The 24458-nt window shown below is 43.5% G+C and overlaps 2 protein-coding genes and 1 long non-coding RNA gene across 4 annotated transcripts; 1 reads left to right on the top strand and 2 right to left on the bottom strand.

The window, feature by feature from the left end:
• The first annotated feature begins 2874 nt into the window (after positions 1-2874).
• On the top strand, positions 2875-11706 carry pllp (plasmolipin). Of its 2 annotated transcripts, XM_061244403.1 has the most exons (5): positions 2875-3657; positions 7459-7632; positions 8160-8255; positions 10351-10492; positions 10717-11706. In XM_061244403.1, exons 1-4 carry the CDS (start codon positions 3505-3507, stop codon positions 10456-10458), a joined length of 531 nt encoding a protein of 176 aa, XP_061100387.1. In that variant the 5' UTR covers positions 2875-3504; the 3' UTR covers positions 10459-10492; positions 10717-11706. The 2 variants fall into 2 exon arrangements, with proteins under 2 accessions (XP_061100387.1, XP_061100386.1); XM_061244402.1 differs by having other exon boundaries at positions 2877-3657; positions 10351-11706.
• LOC133130121 (uncharacterized) lies at positions 3891-7957 on the bottom strand. The gene is made up of 2 exons (XR_009708909.1): positions 7365-7957; positions 3891-4098 (listed from the first exon to the last, which is right to left on the bottom strand). It is a non-coding gene; the product is annotated as an uncharacterized LOC133130121 (long non-coding RNA).
• A 2-nt stretch (positions 11707-11708) lies between the features above and the next one.
• Positions 11709-18535, bottom strand: arl2bp (ADP-ribosylation factor-like 2 binding protein). Its single transcript, XM_061244401.1, has 7 exons — positions 18400-18535; positions 16627-16699; positions 16292-16353; positions 15475-15581; positions 14622-14707; positions 14019-14115; positions 11709-12838 (listed from the first exon to the last, which is right to left on the bottom strand). The coding sequence occupies exons 1-7, from the start codon at positions 18416-18418 to the stop codon at positions 12728-12730; spliced, it is 555 nt and encodes a 184-aa protein (XP_061100385.1). The 5' UTR covers positions 18419-18535; the 3' UTR covers positions 11709-12727.
• Between the last annotated feature and the right edge of the window lie 5923 nt (positions 18536-24458).

The raw sequence follows: 24458 nt of genomic DNA, 5'->3' as shown, positions 1-24458 counted from the left end.
GCTCCAGAAATATTGCCACCCTTGATAAATATTCAAGCTCATTCATACCAGTCAAGCAGTCACTTGCAAGTATAGCTCTATTAAAATGCTGGACTGACATTTCAGATGGCAAAAACTCCCACTTTGCTGTCATTTGCAGCAAAGTTATTGAACAGCTTTAGCTTGGTGGGTTTGCCTGGAAGGAGGCGTTGCACACATTCTCACAAACACATCAAGTCACTTTCATTTTCATCACACATCTCAAGTCTTCTGAAAGTTCAGGAGTCTTTTGAATTTTGGCATGAGCTCCCTGCCCAGGAGAGGAAATAAGACGGTAGAATCTCTCGAAAATATAAGCAGTAGTACTGTGCAGTGGGACCCAGCTAACATGGCCATCCAGCTGACTTACAACAAAACTGAATTGAATTAGCTTAAAACATGTGTGGTGGCCCGATCGGAAATCGGTACACCACTGGTGTGGAACGGCCCGTGCGCCGGCGGCTTCTGCTAGGAAAAGTGATTAACCACGTGTATTTCCCCAGGTCGTATCTAACAGAGCCGCACCGGAGCGAGAGCCGGCGAGGAGAGTCAGAACCATGGCCAGCGACACGGGGAAAGACGCGTGGGGAATGTGAGGAAGAGACAATTAACCCTTCCCATTGGACAGGCGCAGCCGGACCGACTCCGAGAGAGAGCGGAGCCGTACAAAAGGCGAGGCGCAACCACAGAGCGGGGCTGAGTACGGAGGGAAACGGAGGCGAAGCCCAGTGAGGAGGAAACAGCCACGGGAAAGCAACTAACGACACCACGGTGGAAGCGGGTCTTCGGAGGCCCTACCAAAAGGCGCGGCCGGCACGGACCCCCCAGAACCGCCGACGGACCGGGAAACCTAATTTTTTGGCCGGTGACTTTTTTTTCCGTTTTTGTGAGAAAGGAAGTTTTTGTTTGGGACGTTGTAAAAGTGCCCTGAAGGCACACCAGAACCTCATTAAACTGCCCGTTGAGGAACTACTCTTGCTCTCTCTGCCTCTCTCTCCCCACGGGGCGCCACACATGGCAGCTACCTAATGTTACCCAACACTGGCCGCTTACTGGTTAGCCACCAAGACTAGCTCTCTCAAACCCAGCTCAGCACTGTAGAATAACAAGTTATAAAGAAGCAAGGTATTGGGTTGAAGTGAACACAGACACGGATGGCCAGTCTATCATAGTAATGACTGAGCATGTTTGTTTTATAATGTTTCCAAGGTGAAAATACTGCCGAGTTCATAGCCTTCAAACAAAGACAGATTTATATTATTTTGATAGTTTCCCAGCACAGGTTTTATACATTATTATACAGTCTATGTTTTAATGGTGGAAAATCAGTAATCCCCAACACATGTGGGCCTAAATTGCAAATGGTTGGAATTTATATAACGCTGTACGATTGATGTTTCTCATTCACCCATTCATACACCAACAGCGATTGGCTGCCATGCAAGGCACCAACCAGCTCATCAGGAGCATTTAGGGATTAGGTGTCTTGCTCAGGGACACTTCGACACACCCCAGGGCGGGATCAACCCTCTGATTGCCAGGTGACTGCTCTTACTACCTGAGCCAATGTCGCCCCCACCTATGCATGTGTCAATTACTGTCCTTGAATAATGTTGAAATGAGTGTTGAACACTCCAATTGTGTGCCAACATTATGAATTATGATTATGAATGCATATTAAAACCGACTAGCCTACTTCGTTTTAAAACCCAATAGGCCTATGTTAAATAGGCTACACTAAGACATTAAAATACTCCGAAAATTGAGGCGGCCGTCTGTAATGTTTTATAACCGAGTGTGAGTCCTTCCCCTTGGCATGAAGAATGAGCCTTTAAACTGCGTTCACATGACGTCTACATATACATTCCTGGAGTGTCTTGGTGGCAGAAAAAGCAGATCAACATTGCGATATATCAGGAGCTAGGACTTGCACTCCATCTCAACTCTAACTCTGACATAGCCTACCCGACTAAGGCTAAGCACGAATGGGCAGTCTGTCTTTGGTGGATCACAATTCTTGATTCTTCACTCTCTGCTGCATTCAGTTTCAAAGGGAATTATTACCACAGCGAGACACTTAAGTCTGGATTTAATGATCATCATGGTTATTGATGGCTTAATTTGACACCAAACATATGAGCCAAGCATGACAACTTTTTTATTGAATGAAATTAATAAGCCGTTTGTAGGTATTATTTCTATTTCTATTTCGGCAAAGGTGCCATAAAATGAAGTAAACATTAGTGCTGTGGTGGTAATTTTTTACATATTGAGATGATGTTTTGTAAGTTTTGAGCATATAATCTGGGTTTTTTAATATTTTTATTAAATTATTTGAAATGACTTGGTACTGTAACTGTGCTTGGATTTTATGCTTGTGTTCCATCTTGAGTATGTAAGGGACTTTAAGAGCATTTCATTTTCTTACTTTTTTTTTTTCATTGAAAAAATATTCCACATGTGAATTGTAGCTCACTGAAAATATGAACTATTTATAGATGTTAATTAATCACTTTCATATTAAATCCTGTTAAATCCAAATAATATAAAATGTAACCTTTTTGACAATAAAACTTAAAAGCTAATTGAGTAGGAATTCTGTTGTCTACTATAGCTTTTGTTGCCTTACACCAGTGGTGCCAATCTTATCCTAAAAGGGCCGGCGTGGGTGCAGGTTTTTGTTTTAATCCAGCAGTAACACACCTGATTATACTAATGAACTAATTGTGGTCTTTAATCAAGACCTTGATGAGTAGAATTAGCTGTCTTAGTCCAGTGCTAAAACAACAACCTGCACACACACCGGCCCTTTCTGGATAAGATTGGAAACCCCTGCCTTACACTGTCACACTCTCTTACTTTCTGAGTGTCAATATTTGGGTTGTGAGGTCAGGAGGTGGAATTGTTGCGAAATTGTTGCTGCACGATCTCTCAGACTGATGTCATCCTAATCAAGAATCTAATGGTTTTAATTAAGGGGGTTTTAATTCATGCAGGAAGGCCGATGAGGTTCCTCACCCACCTGAGCGGTGGTCCCGTGACCCGGGTGAACGAGGAGCTTCACAGAGGGCCCCGCATTCAGACAGCACGTAGACCAGCTGACCTCTCACCGTGTTAATATTTAACAGGTGAGCACGCTGAAACGCCCAGTCCATATAAAAGCATGTGATGTGTCAGCGTGGTGTAGGTGTGTTTACGAGACAGAGAGAGAACGAGAGGAAGGGAAAAGAGAAAGGGAGAGAGAGAGAGACTGTTATAAGGAACTACCGGGAGACACCTGTCAAACTGGAAAGAGGAGCCGGGGAGGTGACAGCGCTTCAGTGGCTGCCAGCTTCCTGGAACCACAGCACAGCTCATTCGCCTGTCTCTGCCCTTCTCCTCAACACTCTTACTTGAGTTTGAGCCAGCTGGAGGAACGACACCGCACTTTTTTTGGGATTTCCTTTTTATTGCTTTTTTCCGCTTTCTGAGACATAGCCTGGAGCTATGGCGGACTTTCCGGCCAAGGTGAGCACGGAGACGAGCTCCCCCCCGTCCCAGGGCGTGGGGAACCGCTTCCAGACCACCGTGTCCCAGTACGTCTCCACGGACCTCGACTTCCTCCGGACCATCCCGGCCGGCCTGATGCTGGTGGAGATTGTGAGTGGAGAAACTGTCCACATCCTTTTCTCCTGTCTCTCCCCCTACTCTTTCTCTCTGCCCTCTCTTTCTCCTCCTCTCTCCCTCTCTCTCTGTCCTCTTTCCAGCCGTGTGTTTGCCTGCATTTTGGAGAGACAGCCCCACTGGGTCCCCTCTCTGATGACTGGGGTGTTCCCTTTGGGAAAGAGGAGATACTGTAGGTGTATAAAGACAGGAATCAGCATGAAAAAATGTTTGCATGCTCATATAGGTTTTATTGAAAAAAATATTTCTTATACAACCATTAGCAGTCGTTGGGCCTCCTTAAATTTGATGTCTGGGGGCTGTCTGGGTGCAGCCTTCACAGAACACATTTCAGAAATGAAGGAAACTCGCCGTGCTACTCTTGACTCTCTCAGGTGTGTCTGTGCCTGGTGTGCTGTCACCACATGTCCTGTTCAGCTGGAAAAAGAGGAGGTATATTCATTCTGTCTCCCCTGTGTATAGCGCTACAAGTCATGGTTAGTTCATTCGATGTGGAATACTGAGCTAACAATTTAAATCAAAATGTTTTACGCCATCACTAGACGCAAGGATGAAACTGCCGCACCACAATTCCCTCTGGGACGTGGTCCAAAATACTCCCGCACACGCCCTGCGCCCCTGCTCTGAACTCTCCCCCACGCCCCTGTCTTTCTACAGTGGTGCTAATTTCCTGGGAAGGTCAGCTTGTTTACGTCTAACGCCCTGGGCCTTAACCTCCAAACATTCACCGACGGTGTCTTAACAAATGGGACGGGCAGAGAAGCTGATCTCCCCGCCCGGGTGAACACACCTGCCCGAACAAAAAGAGCTGTTAATAATGCAGGCGAGAGACAGCCCTGAGTCTCGGGGGTGCGGGGGGAGGAGGGGTGGTGGCTCAGGCATTTTGAAGCACCTCTTTCAGCTTCGGTGACCACCCCTAAAACGGATCAGTCTCCAGCATAGCCAGGCAGCACAGGGCCTTTCTTACATGAATCATTGTTCATATCTATAATACACAGAACCAGGGACATCCGTGGGAACACATTTCCCTGATTAAACTCTTCTGGGTCAGGTATTTGGTTACCAAATGTCCCCATGCAATAAAGAGAGAACAGGACAATGAAAGCCATTGGCATAAAAAGTAGTCTTTTTTTTTTTTCTGCTGCTGCTTGTCCATTGTATGAGGTGCCATGGGAAAAGATTTCACTGCCTCATCCAGTCCCTGACAGCAGCATTACTCTGGAAGTTATTCTTGTGAAGCTATTATATCATTTTATATAAAAAAAATTCAGGAAGTAACTGCGTAAATGCAGGAAGTTCTTGTGAAAAATCAAAGACATTGTACTTCTGAACATTAATGGCATTTGGCAGACGCTCTTATCCAGAGCGAACAAAGGGGTGTGGGGGAGAGTTCAGAGCAAAGTTATTTTATTCGGTTTCTGTGGCTGCAGAGGACTTTGACTCAGTCACTACTTGCAAATGAGAGAGTGTACTGTTTGAATTCTGTACGTGGACAAACAGTGGAGAAAAATCCACATGGCTTTGGAGAGGAGAGGTGGGGGTGACTTTGTTGTATTGGTCACGTAACACATGTATGTGTGTCTTTGTGTTCACTGTGCTGGAAAAAAATGTTTTATTGGTTTAGGCTGTACTGGTCAAATTAGAAGCGGATTGTCTTGCATTTACCCAGAATTCCTCTTCACTCGCTGTCCTGCTGTGGACGTGTTGGGCTAAATGGGCAAAACTGCAAGGGGAGTCAGGTGTCATTCTTGGAGTGGTAACCATGGAACACAATCCCTCTGATAAATAATAGATCCCATCACTACTTTGCATCATTTTGACTTTGGTGTTCAGTGAGCTAAGCACATATGGTCAATTTCAGTTTAGGCCCTTGTGAAAGTTTAATACTTGTACAATTTTAAACTTGTAATTTTAGCCCCACCCTATACAGCAGTGGTGCTACAGGGCTACAGTGTCTGCAGGTGTTTATGGTTCCTTTTCAATCAGCAGCCAATGTAAACCTTGGAAGTAGGGAGTGTCGACTTTTTAGCTAATCAGTGACTCAAATGAATGACTTGGGTACTGAAACACAATGAAAAGCAGCAGACACTGTGGTTCTCTGACACACCTGCTATGCACACACAGGCCGGTCAGTTAAGGCGTGTACCTCTTTCACTGTGGAACACGATTGTTTGACACTCTCAAATCAGGGACAGCCGTCAAGAGATAAGAACTCTTTCTTACACTGAGAACCTCCTCAGATAAGCCTATCTATAGACCCCCATTCTATAGACCAGTTTGAGGTTTTTTGTAGCCTATCCAGACTTGTTGCTTACTATTAACAACTGGGGTGAAGAACCCCGGGAGAGACCCATTTCTGGTTTGGCAACTTTCTGTTCTTAATCATTTAATTGCATATCAAACACTGGTACTCATATTGGGACAACATAACAGTCTTCAGCTGTCATTCACAAGTTCATCATCAATAAATGTAGCTCGAATGACACATTATGAAAATCATGGGGTTAATGAAACAGACACCGCCCTCCTGGAACAGGCTCTCCCACCTGTGGCCAAGAGAGCATTGAGCATTGTGGCACCCCTCCCTGCATTTAGTACATGAGCGGGCAAGCTATTTTATGCAATAGCAACTCACTGAAAAAATGCTTCCTGATTCATGTGAGAAGTTTCCTTGAAATACAAGAAGAGCCAGTAAATATCAGAATTTCTGAAATCATAACTTCGCTAAATTCTTGGCAACAAGCGTGGGAAGGAAGAGGGGTTGAACTGGTTCTGTTCTCCTGAATGCTGGGGCAGCTCCAGGTTTTGGGAGAAATGGGAGGTGAGGACTGAAGAGTACTGCAAGAGACATCAGCCAGATTACCTCATGATTTTAATGTTAACCCAGCTGTAAAATCCAGCTATGACCATCTTGAAATTACCAGCTACCAGCTGCTTCAATACACAGCTTGAGCTGGTCAAACAATGTTGAGTATGGACCTGGTCTGGACTGGTCAGCCAGGCCAGCTACCAACTGTTTCAAAACCTAGCTTGAGATATTATTTTCAGCAGGGAAGCCTGTCAGTGTTCTAGAAATGTACTGCTTTCAATTACCTTTATGACTGTTACATCAGTATGAGAACATTCTAATCACATGTTTGTGATGTCACACCTTAACGGGCTAAGAGTGATGTCATCACCGTGATGCACTTCCTGCAGTGAGACCTGATTTCACAATAAGTCCCCAGTAAGTTTCACAGTTTTCCAAAAAGGACATTTGGAAACTAAATAGGGTCTTATGAAGTGTAAAATACTGTATTTCGCTTACTAAATTATACAATTATATATAGACTTTTTACCCTGAAAAAAAGTGTTTGCATTTCCCCCGCTTGTCGCCCCCCCTGCCTCTCCTTGCACTCTCCTCAGACAGAAACACGTCCAGTAGATTGTAAAAAATAAGTACAATAATAACAATAATGACATATTTTATGCCAATATATTCATTGAGGTCCAAAATAATTAATGGTTGATGCTCAAGCAATGGCACCTTAAAATAGGTACAGATAGAACCGTGAATTTTAACACTTTCAAACTGTATACCATATATGTAAACCTGTTAGCAAATTGCTGTGTATATAACTGTATGTCTGTAGGTATCAGGTTCTGCCTGGTCCTGAGCAGTTCTGGTTCTGTTAGTATCTCACCTTGGGTTAATATGACTGGAGGAGGATTCAGGCTCCTCCTGGTTCTGTGCTACACGGGGCACGGTTGTTCCTGACTCTGGGTGTTGTTCCCCAGGTCCTGGGGCTGCTGGTGTGGGCCCTGATTGCAGCTAGCGGCTACTCCAACATCCCGGCCTACGGCTGGGTGATGTTCGTCAGCGTCATCTTATGGCTTCTCACCATCTTCCTCTTCTGCTTGCTGTTCTTTGGGGGTCGGAGCAAGTTGAACTTTCTGCCCTGGCCTTTGGCGGTAATTAGCTCTCTCTTGTTCTCTTTCACAGACACACAGACACTCACACAGACACAGACACAGACACACAAAAGGATGAGCAGGAAGTTGGTGTATGTACTGTAACCACACATAAAAAAAGAAAAGAAATGAACCAGTCTTCTCAGAAGCAAACACACTAATGTATTTTGCCAACATATGTAATGTGTAAATGTGTGCTTGTTCCATCTGAAATGCCTGTCTCACCAAAGCAGGCAAGCTCACCAAGGTACACATCTGGTTTGGTTGCATTGCCTCCAGACCAATGATTGCCAATAATTTTGTATCCATGACAGTGTGGCATAAAAGTCTGAACACAGGGCAATACTGTACGCGTGAATGCATAATAAGGCATAATAACAAATGCGTAATGACAAACTCCATTAATACAGACAGGAATTTAAATGTAGTATATTGAAATGTTCATCCAGCATGACAGGTTTAAAAGGAATGCTTATTTCAGTGCAGAATCATAACCCGTAACTCTCGGTCTCATTTCACTCTGACAGCTGCTGGTCTTCAACGCGTCAGCGACCATCCTCTACCTCACAGCTTTCATTGCCAACGCCGCATCGGTGTTCAATGACCACCAGGCGGCAGCAGCGGTGAGTACAGGGGTGCCACCACACGTAAAGTCCTGCTGGTCTTGTGGCACACCAGCAAGGGTAACCAGTCTTTGGGATCTGTACTGAAGGAGTTTTTGGAATTCCATAATAGACACCAATACCGCCCCACTAGCAGCTAAAAAAAACGACGACACATGACTGCTTCAATTTGACGACCAAGAACATGGTTCCTGCGCCCATATTGGTGTTCACAAAACTTCTCCCAGAAAGCTAATCCCATCCCCTCCTCCCTGCCCGTTTCCACAATAGACAAGGGTGGAGGAGCTCAAAGCTGGCTGAATGGCTAGGGAATAATTGCACTGGGCAGTCACAGGTCTGCAGTAAGCCACCATCTTTTCATGACTGCACTGCACCAAGACCACACACAGCTGTATCAGTCACTTTCCTTTATTTTACACACACAAAACATTCAGGTACATAAAACCAACCATAAATCTATCCCTCCTGGCACTGCATGTGGATTACAAGGTGGATTCTGTGGCATGTTCAAGAATACAACCCTTTGCTCACATCCGTGGTCAGAGTCCAGAGCCTATTTACTCAGTATCACCTGACCTCCCCACACCCCGCTTTCACAGAACAACGGAGTGTTGCGCAAGAACCAGATTCATCACTGCATATCTGACAGAGCTTATCTTCTTTATTTAACAGCCTGGGACCTTATACCATTGCCTGCAATGAGCCCCACTTTACAACCGTTTTTATCCGTGCTTTAAGTTGGGGGTGGCAGCAGTCTCTACTGGTCAGATCTGTGTCTGGATACAGGCTATAACCCTGACACATTCGATATGCTCAAATGAGAAAGGATAGCTTGACTCCGGGTTTATGGAGCGTCAAGTCCTGTTGCAAACACGTGGAGATTTCATTTTCTCTCACTCCTGCCAATCTCTGGAATGAAAACATCAAACATTATGCTAATGCCACTGTAGCGCTGCAAGAAAGATCATGAGCTCAGTCGTACAGAGACTTCCGGAGCCTTCTCAACGTGCACGGGTTGGACCTGCTCTGGGGGGCCGGGGGATTGGGCGACACACCTGTTCCCACTTACACTCTCCCTCCCAGGCCATTTCTTTTCAGTGTCTTTGTTATACAAGAGATAAGCACTTAAGCGTGTTAAAAAGTAACCCCTTGTTTCACTCTCGCAGGATGTCAGGGGTCTATAAAACCTGCCCTGTAAGCACTCCTGCCTCAACAACATGAGTAGCGGGAGGGAACAGTCTGTATCCACCCTTTTCAAGACACATGACCCAAATGACTAGGGATATGGCTGGGTCAGAAATCACACGCTTGGCATACTACTCATACTATGTTTAAATGAAAATCAGCCTGAGAATTCAGGAGTAGTATGGTAGTATGCGGTTTCAAACTCAGCCTACACATTACATCATGTTGGGTCATGTGACCTTCAAGGCGTGGCACAACTTGCTGATTCATGATCAGTTGTTCTGACTCTGTCTCCATTCTCTACTTACTTTATTAAATCACTTAATTTGTTTAATTACTCACTGGGTCAGACTGTGAATAACACTGCTGCTTCTGTCATGTACATGACAGATATTGCACCGTAGTGTTTCTGGGAAATGCAGATGTAAACCCGCACAGTAAAATAATTTAATTGAACTGGAAGGGGGGGGGGGTGTACTGGTTGAAACAGGCTCGCCGGAAGTTTTAAATGAAACTTGACTGTAATGTTCACTACAGCTGCAAGCTAATCAGTTCAAAACTAGGTTATGTCTTCAACCAACAATGACCAGGAGCTTGCAACAGTGGGAGGCAATTGGCCTCTTTTACACTGTTCATGAGGAATACAGGTGACCTGAGACTGCCCCGGGGTCCTCAATCTGGGTCCTAAAGACAGGCAGGATTGGCTGGCTTTTGTTGTTGGTCGGCACTTAGCTGACATATTAAACCATTTGATTACTGTTACAGTAACTTATGTCACCTGGGTACATGAGTTCGAACGGTTTGTGGTATTTAAGGTGAAAACAAAATCCAGCAGACTCTATCGCTGAATTGGGATCTACTGCAGTGTTTAGTGTGTGACAGGCAGACTGATCTTTCTCTCTCTCTCCAGTTCTTTGCCATTGTGGTGACCCTGACGTATGCCGCCAGCACCTCCCTCTCCTTCTTATCCTGGAGGGGAGACGGGGGCAACGCGGCCGGCAGCACTGTTCCAGCGTAAACACCCCGGACAGGCAACCCCCCTCCCCAACACATTACATTACATTACATTATTGGCATTTAGCAGACGCTCTTATCCAGAGCGACATACAGTTGATTAGACTAAGCAGGAGACAATCCTCCCCTGGAGCAATGCAGGGTTAAGGGCCTTGCTCAAGGGCCCAACAGCTCTGCGGATGTTATTGTGGCTACACTGGGATTAGAACCACCGACCTTGTGTCTCCCAGTCATTTAGCTTAACCACTATGCTACAGGCACACCCTCGCTCACCTCCCCCAGTCTGCCCTGATATCCTCAGACACTACGTGGCGGTAAAGAAAAGACCCTTGTTGAAAAAGTTGATGTAACCATGGTGGCATGGCGACAGAGAAGGCTCCCCAGCTGAAAAAAAAACAAAACGGCTGAAGCTAGGTTTTGAAACAGCTGGTAGCTGACCGATTCAGATGAGCTCTATACTCAATATGGTTTGACCAGCTCTGTAACACCAGCTCTATGCAGGTCAGTGCAGGTACACAAGCCTGAACTGTGAGCCCCACCACCCTCATACAGTAGAGTGGTGTTTCCTCAGCAGTCAGCACACCACAGGTGGAAACTCCAGGTTCAGAGAGTCCTCCCCAGTATTTTGTTCCAATCACCTGGATTTGCTCATTCGCACAATCTTCAGCCAGGAGGTTTAAGTAATTAGCTGGCTGAGTTCATGGTCGAAGGAACACATAGCAGGACTTTTAATTTCCAACCCCTGGACTTTCTGCAACAGACATAGTCAGACACACACACACAGAGACACACACACAGCCACTCTCTCAAACAGACACTCACAAACTATGCATACACTACACAGCCACTCTGTCAAACAGACACTCACAAACTATGCATACACTACACAGCCACTCTGTCAAACAGACACTCACAAACTATGCATACACTACACAGCCACTCTGTCAAACAGACACTCACAAACTATGCATACACTACACAGCCACTCTGTCAAACAGACACTCACAAACTATGCATACACTACACAGCCACTCTGTCAAACAGACACTCACAAACTATGCACACTACACAGCCACACATATTTGAAGCCTGTCCACAGCTATGTGTGAATATGTTCGCTGTATATGTGAGAAAAGGAAATGTTTTTGTACGACTAATTTTCAAAGCAAAGATTGTAATCAGACTCGTGTACAGCACTGTTGCTAGCATTGACCTTGAAGTCTGTATTATTTATAAATGACAGTGTGATGAAGACTCGTTTGACTCTTTATTCCAAATGAATCCATATTTACAGAAGACACTGGCAGAAAACAAAGCAAGCCTATGTCAAACGCCCTGAAAATTAAATACAGCAATATTTATAAAATTGGAAAAACCACAAATGATGTAGATTCCAGTGAAAGTGCCTGGCCTACAAAACCCAGGCGTTAAGAGTCCCATCGTATACAGTACAGCGCCTAAGGATGGGACAATGCAGAAGCGGATGTGAATTAAAAAAATAAATATCTTCCACCACTGAAAGAACAACTGTGCAAAAGTGATGCTATCCCCCCCAGTCATGACACAACTGTATAAATTTCAAGAGAGCAAGGCAGACTTCAGGCTCTCTTGAAAAGACGACGGGTATCCGTTCCCTCCAGCTCCTTCACAGGAACTTCCAGTTAGGGATCCCTGAACCTCCTCTATGTAACGAGGGCTTGCAGCATAAATGGACGCAAAAAATGATTTAAGCATGAAATACATCCCAGTTAAAAATTGGTACAAAACACTGACAATGTGAGTTCTTCCTTCAGTGTGTTTTAAATGAGACTACACTTCCCATACGATACTGAAACATTCACCCAGGCCAAACACAGGCCAACACTGGGGCTCAAGTTAACACGTTTAAGAACAGTGTAATCTCATGTGGGGTAACCACATCTGCCTTCAACGGATCAAGAACGTCCAATATATACAAATGAAGGTTCTGCAGCGAGAGTGGCTGCAGCTAAAACAAGGTAATCTGGTGAATACAATTTAAATACAGGGAAAGTAGTTAGTGTTCATTGTTAGTCCTTTGTGTGGGTGGGTGAGCATGCCTGCGTGTGTGCGTGTGTGTGAGTGAGTGTGTGTGTGAGTGAATGTATGCATGCCTGTGTGTGTGTGTGTGTGTGTGTGTGTGTGTGTGTGTGTGTGTGTGTGTGTGTGTGTGTGTGTGTGTGTGTGTGAATTAATGCATGCTTGTTTGCATGTGTGTGTTGAGTGTCTGTCCCCTGTATGTTGTCTTCGAGGGGTCACTGAAGCTGGGACGCTGTGCACGTGTTGGTGAAGGGCGGAGAAGGGGAGGAGTTCAAAGACTTAACAACCAATCCGGCGCTGAGGTCCAGCCCCCTTCCTTCCCGTTCCTGCAGACAGAAGAGCAGAAAGGGAAACAATGAGACAGAGACAGCGGAGAGTCACTTCAAACTCATACTGCAGCGGAGAGACACTTCAAACTCATATTGCAGCTGAGAGACACTTCAAACTCATACTGCAGCTGAGAGTCACTTCAAACTCATACTGCAGCGGAGAGTCACTTCAAACTCATACTGCAGCTGAGAGTCACTTCAAACTCATACTGCAGCTGAGAGACACTTCAAACTCATACTGCAGCTGAGACACTTCAAACTCATACTGCAGCGGAGAGACACTTCAAACTCATACTGCAGCTGAGAGACACTTCAAACTCATACTGCAGCGGAGAGACACTTCAAACTCATACTGCAGCGCAGAGTCACTTCAAACTCATACTGCAGCTGAGAGACACTTCAAACTCATACTGCAGCGGAGAGACACTTCAAACTCATACTGCAGCGGAGAGTCACTTCAAACTCATACTGCAGCGGAGAGTCACTTCAAACTCATACTGCAGCTGAGAGACACTTCAAACTCATACTGCAGCGGAGAGACACTTCAAACTTATACTGCAGCTGAGAGACACTTCAAACTCATACTGCAGCAGAGAGACACTTCAAACTCATACTGCAGCTGAGAGACACTTCAAACTCATGAGACCGGCTCAAATCAGAAAGCCATTGATAACGAATGCTAGCAGCACCCACGCTTTGGTTTAGGATCCTCTTGTTTCACCTACACTGAGGACCGCCAGGTCGAGTGCCTCCTACAACTCTCCAAGTACCACCACAGGACCTTACAGTACAAGCTTTTCAGAAAATAGCTCCACACACGGACAATAATGTAAACTATCGTAATGGCTCTAGAATTTAAAAAATAAAGAACACTGGGGTGTATGCTTAAAGGTGGGCTCCTACAAGGCTCTACAGTGCTCTCATTTTAGGAGCATTTTCTCCTGAAAACTGATGCGTGCTAAAATAATTAAGGAGCATAAAATAATTACTCAATTGGGATGTATAACTGTGCTCCTCAATTTTTCAACTTGGAAGTACTTGGGGAAAAAATGTTAGCATAGAGCTCTGACTTAAGTTAAGAGACTACAAAGTGTATTCTAAGTTATTGATGATTGTATCACGGAGCACAACACCACAGTGTGGCACCAATCAGACAAAGATAGAAAGCCTGACTCACGGCTCTGTAATCCAGAAACATTTCTTTAAAGGCCAGGAAGTCAGTAAAAGTGAGCAACATGTCGAAGATGTCTCCAGAGACTTCGTCTTTGTGCTGCCTGGAACAGACAGAAAGAGACAGGCAGTGAGAAAAATCGTTCCTCGCATATCACAGTCTCTTCAGGTTCACACACAAGCGCAAACTGTTCCGGAAGCTATGTGCTGCCACCTAGTGCCATTAAAACAAACAGCTGGGAGTGACATAAGCAAAATGTGAAAATGGGTAGGAGTGTGTAACGGTATTCACAGAAGCAGTGCGACAGAGCAGCATTGTGGAGCGGTGATCAGAGCAGCAGAGTGGAGCAGTGGTCAGAGCAGCAGTGGGGAGCAGTGGTCAGAGCAGCAGTGTGGAGCAGTGGTCAGAGCAGCAGTGTGGAGCAGTGGTCAGAGCAGCAGTGTGGAGCAGTGGTCAGAGCAGCAGTGTGGAGCAGCGGTCAGAGCAACAGCAGTGTGGAGCAGCGGTCAGAGCAACAGCAGTGTGGAGCAGTGGTCAGAGCAACAGCAGTGTGGAGCAGTGGTCGAAACAGCCGTGTGGCGTTAGATGATGGTTTGTCGTTATACTCACTGGAGAGAATGAATGAAGGAGTTCATGCTAAATCCAGGGATTCTATCTGTCAGCTGCTGCTCAATGTCTTTCTCCAGCAGTTCAATCTGAAGAGAGGAATTCTGTGTGAGTGTGATGTACATATACTGTAAGTTACATACAGTGAGCACCATAATTAATTGGCCAGTGACATATTCTGTAGTTTTGATTCTGTACTCTAGCACTTTGAGTTTGAAAGGAAACAATGATAATGAGGTTGAAGTGTAGTCTTGTCAGCTTTAATTTGAGGGTATTTTCATCCATGTTGGATGAACTGCTTAGAACCTGAAAATGGAGGGGGGGGGCTATGTACATAAGATTCTAGAATTACTAAAGGCTCATCCGATATGGATGAAAATAACTCGAAGTGCTATAGTAGAGAACCAAAATAACAAAATAACAATGAATTATGGTGCTCACTGTATACACTCAGTGACCATGTTATTAACATGTTATTCAGACAGGGTAGTTTGAGTATCTCAGAAATTGCTGATTTCCTGGGAATCCCATGCACAACAGTCTCTAGAGTTTTTTTTTTGGTACATGTATGTGTACTTTGTGAAATACACTCAAAACACAGTGCAGTCTGCGAGTATGTAGACAGTGTTTATTGGCTCTGTAGTCCAGCACATTGGATTTGAAATGAAACAATGAATAAGGTTACTGTGCAGACTGTCTGCTTTAATTTGGGGGGATTTGTATCGATATCGGGGAACCCCATAGAAAATACAGCTCTTACTGACCGCCCTGTGGGTGTAAGCGATGCAAGTTTGAATTTGCTCTGTGGGTACATAAATTTAATCCATGCGTGTCCATGTCTGTGTGCGTCACTCACATATTCCTGGAAGATGGACATGTAGCTGAGCTTGTTCTCCTCCGAGTCCTCAAACTCCAGGTAGTATTTTTCCATGAAGCCTTGCTGCAGGTGCTGAAACCGTTCCTCTGAGGAGCACAGGCGAGAATGTCAGTGTGCTCCTCACTGAAGCCCCCTCACAGTATCCCATCTCCTGTACAGCCCTAACCCTGGATCAGTCATCCTCACTCCTGGTCCTGGAGAGCTGCAGGGTGTGCTGGCTTTTGTTGTTACTCAGCACTTAATTTCTAAGTGGTAACCATTGAGAAATCTATGGCGATGACACCAATGTCCCATCCCTATTTTACCACATCTACCATGGGGTAACAATAGGGAGTAAGCAGTTGAGATATCACCTTACTCGTAGAAATCAAGACACAAGCTTCTCCTGTTATTTGTTGTTAAGAAACAATGCTGAGAATGGCAGTGACTGATGGGCACTTTTTGGCTAGATCCCATACATACTATCAGTGATACTGGAGGTATAGCAAGAAAGTATCCAACCACTGTTGTACGTGTCCTACTGGTTTCTGCCACAACACTTTGTGATTGGTGAAGCTCAAAGACATCATGATCTTATTATTATCCCTTGTTTAGATACTTCACATTTAGTGAAAAGGTTAATACACCTCCTATGCCCACAGTACTCATTTCCTGTACAGCGCACAGCTCTTGCATACTGCACAGCACAGGGCTCCCGCTCCCACTGCCCGCACTTCCTGTACCCACAATCCCACTGGCAGTATCCTGCATGTTTTTCAGTGGCCGTCCATGTATACTGATGCAGACGTTCTCTCACCCATGATGATGTCCTCGATATTTCCAATGACTGTGTCAAAGGCTGCGTCTGCGTCCGATGAGCTAGAAAGAGGAAAGACGCTGATCTGTGACAAAGGGCATTATTATAATGATGGCAATGATCGTAATACAGGTACGCGTTCAGCACCAACAAACCTCAGAGAACAAAGGCTCAAGGCCAGTTCAAACCTTTAAAGCAATGACATCACTCAAATACAGTGAATGAGTATATGTGCTTCACATAAGAGGTGCTTTGAGTAAATTGTATTGCTTGTGAATCACACAAATAGATTGGAATAGATTCTAATGACGGGGAATATGAAAAAACACACTCACTTCGACACAGCAAAGTCTTCCTCGTCCAAGTCTTCCATCTCAACTGCGTTCTCTCCGGCATCTAACAACACATCTGACAGAAAGACGGGGGGAAAATGAACACTGCTTCACAAAAACACACCCCAGCACATACTGTTTCCAGGTAACAGACAAGCTAGCAGCGACCATAAGACCAAGTGTCACCAAGTCACCCACTGACTTTCCATGGTCGTGAAAAGCGTTTTGACATTGCAGTTCAGACCCATGCTGTAAATTGGAGCCAGAAACAGAGCAGTAGGTGAACCGGAAGTCCTTCTCCGACATTATGTAATTATTGTAATATATTGTCCTAATAGCAGAATAACTTAACAAATCCGCACATGGCGAGATATTAAATGAAGAAAATTCTTATTGCGAATACATTTTCCTGTTGGAAAAAAATACTGACACCTATACTGGAGCTAACCGCATTGGCGCTAGTGAGCAACGTCTCTCAACAAGACCTGGAAATGAGCTTCAGAAACGGAGCCCAGGTTTGGCCGAGCAACGCTAGTGTTACACTAGAACTACTAAGGCGGTCATTTTGGCCGTTTTTGAATTTTGCAATGTAAACCCGAAATGAAACCCATGTAACTATAGGGCCCTGATGTTCCCTAAGTGTATATATTTTATTCTAACATTATCTTATTCAAATTACAAAACACAAGAGTATTTCTACCTTGAATGGCCATAAAGGTAATATTGACCGCAAGCATCATAGACAGTGTATCATTTCAGTGTTTGCTAGTGTTTCAGGTTTTTACTATGTACTGAAATGCATACTGGTGAAGTTATTCTATCCTAAGAGCCAAGGAAGAAAGTAATTTGTCTGTATTTGCAATAGCATGTTCTGTGGTTGGCGATTAACGAATACAATTTAAAATTCATTAGAATTTAAATGTCGTGTCCTGGTGTTTGTTATTACCCATCCTTAACATTACAGATCCATTTATTCTTAGATTTTATATTCACTATTGAAATTATACGGAAATAATGTATGAACGGTCAAAATGACCGCTATGGGCATTCTACTAGTTATAGAATTCTGGTAGTTAGAGTGTTAGTATTAGCCGCTTAGCCCACGGTGATACTCTCTGGGCATGGGAAAGCACGCGACAACAGCCGTCACTATGGTCTTATTGATCAGCATACCGACTGCAAATGAATCGTTGACGCGTATAGCCCACGATTATATCAACTGCGCTAACGTAGCTACAATTTTAGTAGATTACCGTTACTCTTAACAAAGTAAACTGTGAGTTAGCTCACACTGTTTGCGGTCAGCTAACTTTAGTGCTAGCATACAATGTTAACTCGCGTTAAAGACACGTAGTTAATGTTAACTCACAGTTTATTTCATTAAAAGTAACGTTGACCGACTGAAATTGTACGTCGTTAGCGCATTTGACATGACAGTGGCATCAACGGAATGAATCGCATCAACGATTGATATTGGCCAGTCAATATGTGCCTAATTTAACGTCATGCCATCAGCCAAGCCCAACTAGCTAACGTTGCGTTTCTGTAATTCTGTTTTACAAGACCTAACGGCAAATATCAAAGCATACGAAATGTATCAATGCCAAACATATAAAGCTAGCGTGCTTGCTAGTCAAATACTCAAGCTAGCTAACAGGCTGTTTTTAAAAACGCAACCCGGTTTAATTATAACAGAAAAAGAGAAAATATTTTTCATGATAATACATATCACTATTTTTGAATATAGGTTACTAAATCAGAAAAAAATTTTCTTACTCCCTTGTCTCATAGCCATCCTCGTTTAGTTGTCTTTTACGTTAGGCTATCTCTCTTCATACAATCGGTTCCACAGCAACAGCAACACGCGCCCCAATCATAATACAGTCCGTCATGAATACTCTTTCGAAATGACTTTAGTTCCGCTCTCGTCAGGATTGCTAATTTATGAAGATTTATTATTATGATTATTCTGGTTTATAAACAATTACTGGTCATTCATATATATATATGAATAATTTCCTGTATTTCTTTGAATGTCGACTTTTGTTGACACATTTTAAGTAAAAAAAAAAAAAAACATATACCAGTAAAATCCTCCCCCTAATTATTTAACCAAGATGAAAAACTCCCATATGTTTATTAAATATTACGCAAACACGGGGTCTGTTAACATCTCCGGCCCAATAAGCACACATCGTCGAGAGCTTTGGAGGAACCAGCCTGCTCACTAAGGTGGAGTGTGATTTTGACTTGTGATTGTTTATCATGCTTTTAGGAGGGAGATCTTTTGTTCTGTGAATTTTCCCCTACAGATTTGCGTAATATTTAATAAACATATGGGAGTTTTTCCATCTTGGTTAAATACGGCCTCGCTTAATGACATTAGTTGTTCATTACACAGATTGGCTTGCTGTCATGAACGGGGATTAATTTGCTGGTGGGAACATCGATATTTATGGAATGTTTATCTTTTGACTGCGGTCTACGATTCAAAGTGCGACGAAACAGCAGTCATTTATAATGGCGTCACAATGAAGGTGAAACATAAAACAAGGTGTTACTACGACCGGCGTACTGTCGAAAGCGTGGGAACTTTCTTCAGACAAGACAGGGCCAATAAGTAGGCCTCAACACGAATGGACTCCATCAGAAAAATAATCCACTTTGGTTACATGTATGTATAGTGTATAATGCAGTGTGTGACAGAGAGAGACGACGAGTGCATCCCAATATCCGAAAAAATGCATCCTCTACTTTACTCGTCTCCTTTACTTTACTCGTCTCCTTCTCCTACTGGCAGTATGTGGGGAGGGGGTGAATGGAGTAAAAAAGGATGCGTTTTTCAAGTAATGTGGCGCGCCCAGAGGGAATCCTGAGCAGGACCTCTCAGCCCTGCTGCCAACCGCTGTATTATGCGGTTATATTCAATCCGGGTTTTGTGTACAATACAAATTGGCCCGTCATTTTCTTTCGGCACACAGCTACAGCGTTCATAGTTGAAATACAAATACATTTTCTCGAAAGTAATATCCTTAGATTAATGATGAATTTGTATGTGCTGTTGCCAATGATACCTTGAAACCTCAGTTCATCACAATAATCTGCATCATGAGTACCAATGGGGTATTCATCAGCAACAGACTATTATATAAACAGCAAATGCTTTCCAGTGTTCAGCTCTGTATATCTTTTCTAGAGAGAGGCAGAGAAAAGTTAACAAAGTGACGAGTGAGGACAAAATTAAAACAGAGCGAGAGCAATGTGAGCAGGTGAGAGTGACTGCGGAGAAGTGGCTGAGGACAAAAAAGGAGAGGATGAAGGAGAAGGAAGAACTGAGCGAGGCTTGGAACAGCGTGAAGGGCCTGCTGGAGAAAGTGGGGAAGACTCTGGAAGGAGAGACGCAGAAAGAGTTTGAGAGGCAGTGCAAGAAAATGGAAAGAGCTGTGGCCCTGGACAGAGCGTGTGCAGAGCGAGAGATGAGGAGGGAGCAGGAGTTTGTGGAGAAAGAGCAGGGGCTTAAGGAGGAGAGGAGGAAGCTGCAGAGGAAGATGTCGGTGGAGAGAGAAAGCATGCAGGGGGAGGTGAGGAGGTGCAGGGACAAGTGCGGGGCGGAGAGGGAGTACTTTGAGAGGGAGAGGGAGCACCAGGAGAATCGGAGGGATATGGAGAGGAAGGAATGGGAGAAGGAGAGAGAGCTTGTGGAGGAAGAAATAAGCGAACTCAGGGAAATGCAGAAGAGAGAGACAAAGAGCATGAAGGATGAAATGTTTATAGAGAGAAAGTTATGGGAGAAGGAGAAAGTGGACAGGGACGAGGAGGGGCAGAGAGAACGAGAACAGTGGAAGGCAGAAAGGATACATTTGGAGAATGAGCTTAAGCATTCTGAGAAAGAGAGGCTGAACCTGGAGGCGGAGATTCTGGGACTCAGGGAGGAGTTGGAGATGACGAAGAAGCAGGTGAAATGGGAAGACATCGATCTGGAGGGGGAAACGGTGAAAGCAAGGACCCTCCCATCATCGGTGTCAATGGAGGCCTTAGAGGAAGATACAAAATCCTTGAGAGTAGAGTTAGAGAAGACGGCACTAGGAAAACTAAAGCCAAAAAATAGGTTTTGGTCAATGATAGTGAGAACAAAAGAAGAGAAAAAAGAGGAAGAGGGGAGAATCGGACAGAAGGATGAAACGAATGGACAGAATAAAATGACTGAGGAGGCCTCTGGACAGGCTACAACACACAGTAGGTCTTTAATCTCTAGTCTACCAGTTAGCCGGGCACAGCAATACTTCAAACTGTAGTTTTAAAGAAACTTGGAAGAGACCAGGATAATCTGTGTCTATAGCCAAGTTATTAGCTTACATTTTGACATTCCCAATAATGTTAATTTTAATAGATTGTTGGTCCAAACATAATTTGTTTCCTCTTGTTTTCTGGGGGATTCTTTGATTAAGGAATGGGAAAAGTGAAGGTTTTGTTTAATTCCAAGTTCAGATGAGGAAACTTCCATGTTGCAAGAAACACCCAATGAGGTGCTAAAGAAAATCACTGGAAAATGTATATAGTTCAGCAGCACTCAAGCTTCTACATCATGAGAGACATGAATAGAACTGGCACAGAAATTATCTTTGCCAGATAAACAGCTTTAATTGGATATAATTATTTGTTCATTTTTGGCAAGTAATGCGCATTGGAGGTATGAATTGAGTATGAAATCAAGTTCTCAGTTTTGATAAACAAGTGGAGGCAATAGACAAACTAAATGGATGTATAATCAACGTAAGCTATGTCAGTATCTCTGGATAATAGCATCTTCTGAATGCCAAAAAGTGGTTTTCACCTAAACTTCCAGCCTTAAAATTCAGACAAGTGTACTGTGCACCTCTGTTCAATGACAGTACAGCTTGAGATAATGGTAAAATCGTGTGGGTATTGGCCAATTTCATTTCACAAATCCATGAGACCGTATTGCTATCTTTTTTCGATAGCTATTGAAGAGAGAATTGCTCCTAGAGTTTAGGCACACCCCTTGGACCAGAAAGAATGAAATGACAGTGTTTATAGAGAGCTTTCCAGAAACAATTATGTGTAATCGTGCTTAGGTAATAAAATCAAAGAACGCTAATGGTGGCAAAATCAATAGCCACACAAATCCTTTGTTGTGAAGCTGAACAGCTTATTGTCATTGTGTTGCTTCCCTTCATCAGAACAGGGATAAAATTATTTAACCGAATCAAAAATAATTTACAAGTGGTATACACTCACGGAGCACTTTTACTTATTTAGACTTATTGGTCTTCTGCTGCTGTAGCCTATCCACTTGGAAGTTTGTTTCTGTCACCTTCAACCAGTCTGGCCCTTTTCCTCGGACCTCTCGCATGAACACCTTTTTGCCCACAGAACTTCTGCACACTGGATGTATTTTTGAATTTTCATAGCATTCTCTACAAACTGTAGTGTGTGAAAATCCCAGGAGATCAGCAGTTTCTGAGATACTCAAACCAACCTGTCTGGCACCAACAATCATTCCATTTCAGTCAGTCACTTAGATCACATTTCTTCCCCATTCTGACATTTAGTTGCTTCCACAAGATTGGTTGATTAAATATTTGCATTAACAAGCTGGTGTACAGGTCTACCTAATAAAGTGCTCACAGTTTACTTCAGCAATATTTGAAAACCAATTCCAGAAAGTAACTAAAACTTGATTGGAAGTTATACAAATATTTAAATAGTAGTTGTAAGGAGGTTAATATGCAGCTGCTTTTTACCCTGAAATGACATCCCTGAAAACTCTTCCTTTGAACATTTCTGCTCCTCAAACATCATGTAATAATTGCACTCTGCACTAACCATTTGGGAACTATAGAATACATTTATTTTTTGGAATATTTTTTCAACTTAGTTACTTTCAGATTATATTGTCTGTCCAAAATAAATTTTAGCTTTACTTTGTACTTTTAATAACCACCATCTACTTCAAGCAGATACACAAAGGAAAGGTTTTGCCAGAGATGCACCCCATCCACAACAGAACCTGAAATGTCCAACCTGCAGGCGATTCCTGGCCTCACTAAACCACTGGCATACGACAACTCACAAGGAATGAAATGATACAGACCAGAGTCAGGAGCAGGAAGGAACAATCCCCGTCACACCAAACACCCCCTCAACACACTCGCCTGCATCAGCAGCGTTTCAGTTTCGACTCGTGACAAAGACACGCAATCGCCCAGGATCCCAAGACATACCATCACGCTCAAATGAGAGCACCACTTTCCACATGACCTCACTCCAGTGCTAAAAATGTTGCATCCTCAAAACATGGCTGAACCTTGAATAACCATGAAGCACAAACAAAGTAGTGAAAGTGTATGTTGCTCGTCCAACAACATAAATTATGTCACGTTTAGAAGAGCAACCAGTAGTAGCTAATAACACAAAGAAATATTGAATACAAATTGGGGATAAATCATTGTCTATATTCAACACATTCAACACATTTAGGTTAATGGCACTCTCGAGGTACCAACTCAGGAGTCTGTGGGGGTGACCCAGCCTTCACCGTCTGCACAGGGCCTATATTCACAAACCATCAAAGTATGAGTGCTAATCTAGGATCAGTGTCACCCTAAAGCTCATTATGGACAGAATAGGATACGGGACAGGGGAAACCTCATCTTAAATCAGCACTACAGATATCCTCCCTCCATTAAGGCAGCCTTCAAAGCAAAACAAGCAGAAGAGGCCTGGAAGCATTCCATAACTGCAAGGTCAGACAACGCCGTCAGTCAAAAACAGTGGTCAGCAATTACAGTTACACGCCTAGCAACATCCACTGCCAACTTCTAGGCAGCAGATATTTCATCAATCTGACAAGCTGCTGGCACATTTCAGCGTGCTGACACTGGACAGTCTAAATCAGGGCTGTCTAACCCTGTTCCTGGAGATCTACCACCCTGAAGGTTTTCACTCCAACCCTAATTTGGCATGCCTGTTTCTAGTAAGTAGTAGCTCAATGAGATCTCTGGCTGTTGAATGAGGTGTACTTTATTAGGGTTGGAGTGAAAACAGACAGGAGGGTTGATTGCCAGGAACAGGGTTGGACAGCCCTGGTCTAAATGTTCACACCACTGATTGGTTAAAAATTTAAGTACCGTGTTAATCAGGTAGAAAACACAGTATCCAAAATACCTAAACAAAATCTTCCTGTGGAGAGCTGAAAAGGAATTGATTTTAGAATAAAACAATACCCCCCATTTAAATGCCAATAGAATAAAATAGGCTTAATGTCATAGAAATAATTGTTTAGAATATAAGGGAAGGGGCAGGTAGAACCTGTACCCAAACACTGACCCTAGAACAGCACCAATATTTTGGGCATAATGGTTTGCAATTCACACCGAAGAACCAGACATTGATTTTGTTTTTTCAGGTCCAGTACTCAGAACAAAAAATCAGGAAATTTGCACAATAAAACAGCTTTAATCAAAAGTTATTATAATGGCGATTCAAGAAATAAAAGAATTAAAAAAACCTAATAGTTAGAATCCAGTCTCCAAGTAACTGTGCCAGAGAAGGACTTGGACAACATTCCACAAACTACACTTGATTCCACCAATAAATAATCTTGCAATTCCCAAAGTACCCTTTATCACACCACTTCTTACAAATATCACAGTCCAGAAATAATAGGTTCAAGCTCATTCTTAAAATAATATTCAATGATCTTTGGAACTCTGGACACAATAAAAACTGTACATTATATCAGTTCAGTTACCCAATCAGATTTCTCAATGCATGACCTGTGCACAAACTCAGCCTGAGGGGAAATGTGGTCC

The sequence above is a fragment of the Conger conger genome, chromosome 6 (genome assembly GCF_963514075.1).
Source record: "Conger conger chromosome 6, fConCon1.1, whole genome shotgun sequence".
Taxonomy (NCBI): Eukaryota; Metazoa; Chordata; class Actinopteri; order Anguilliformes; family Congridae; genus Conger; species Conger conger.
Note: the sequence above shows the minus strand (reverse complement) of the source record. Positions and strands in the feature narration are given on the sequence as shown.

Bases quoted from the DNA above. Each gene is read 5' to 3' on its own strand.
- pllp (XM_061244403.1), top strand. From the start codon at position 3,505: ATGGCGGACTTTCCGGCCAAGGTGAGCACGGAGACGAGCTCCCCCCCG. The intron at 3,658-7,458 runs GTGAGTGGAGAA...GTTGTTCCCCAG, and splicing joins GCCTGATGCTGGTGGAGATT to GTCCTGGGGCTGCTGGTGTG. The intron at 8,256-10,350 runs GTGAGTACAGGG...CTCTCTCTCCAG, and splicing joins ACCACCAGGCGGCAGCAGCG to TTCTTTGCCATTGTGGTGAC.
- arl2bp (XM_061244401.1), bottom strand. The intron at 15,582-16,291 runs GTGAGAGAACGT...TGTGCTCCTCAG, and splicing joins TATCGAGGACATCATCATGG to AGGAACGGTTTCAGCACCTG. The intron at 12,839-14,018 runs GTGAGTCAGGCT...TTCTGTCTGCAG, and splicing joins TGTTTCTGGATTACAGAGCC to GAACGGGAAGGAAGGGGGCT.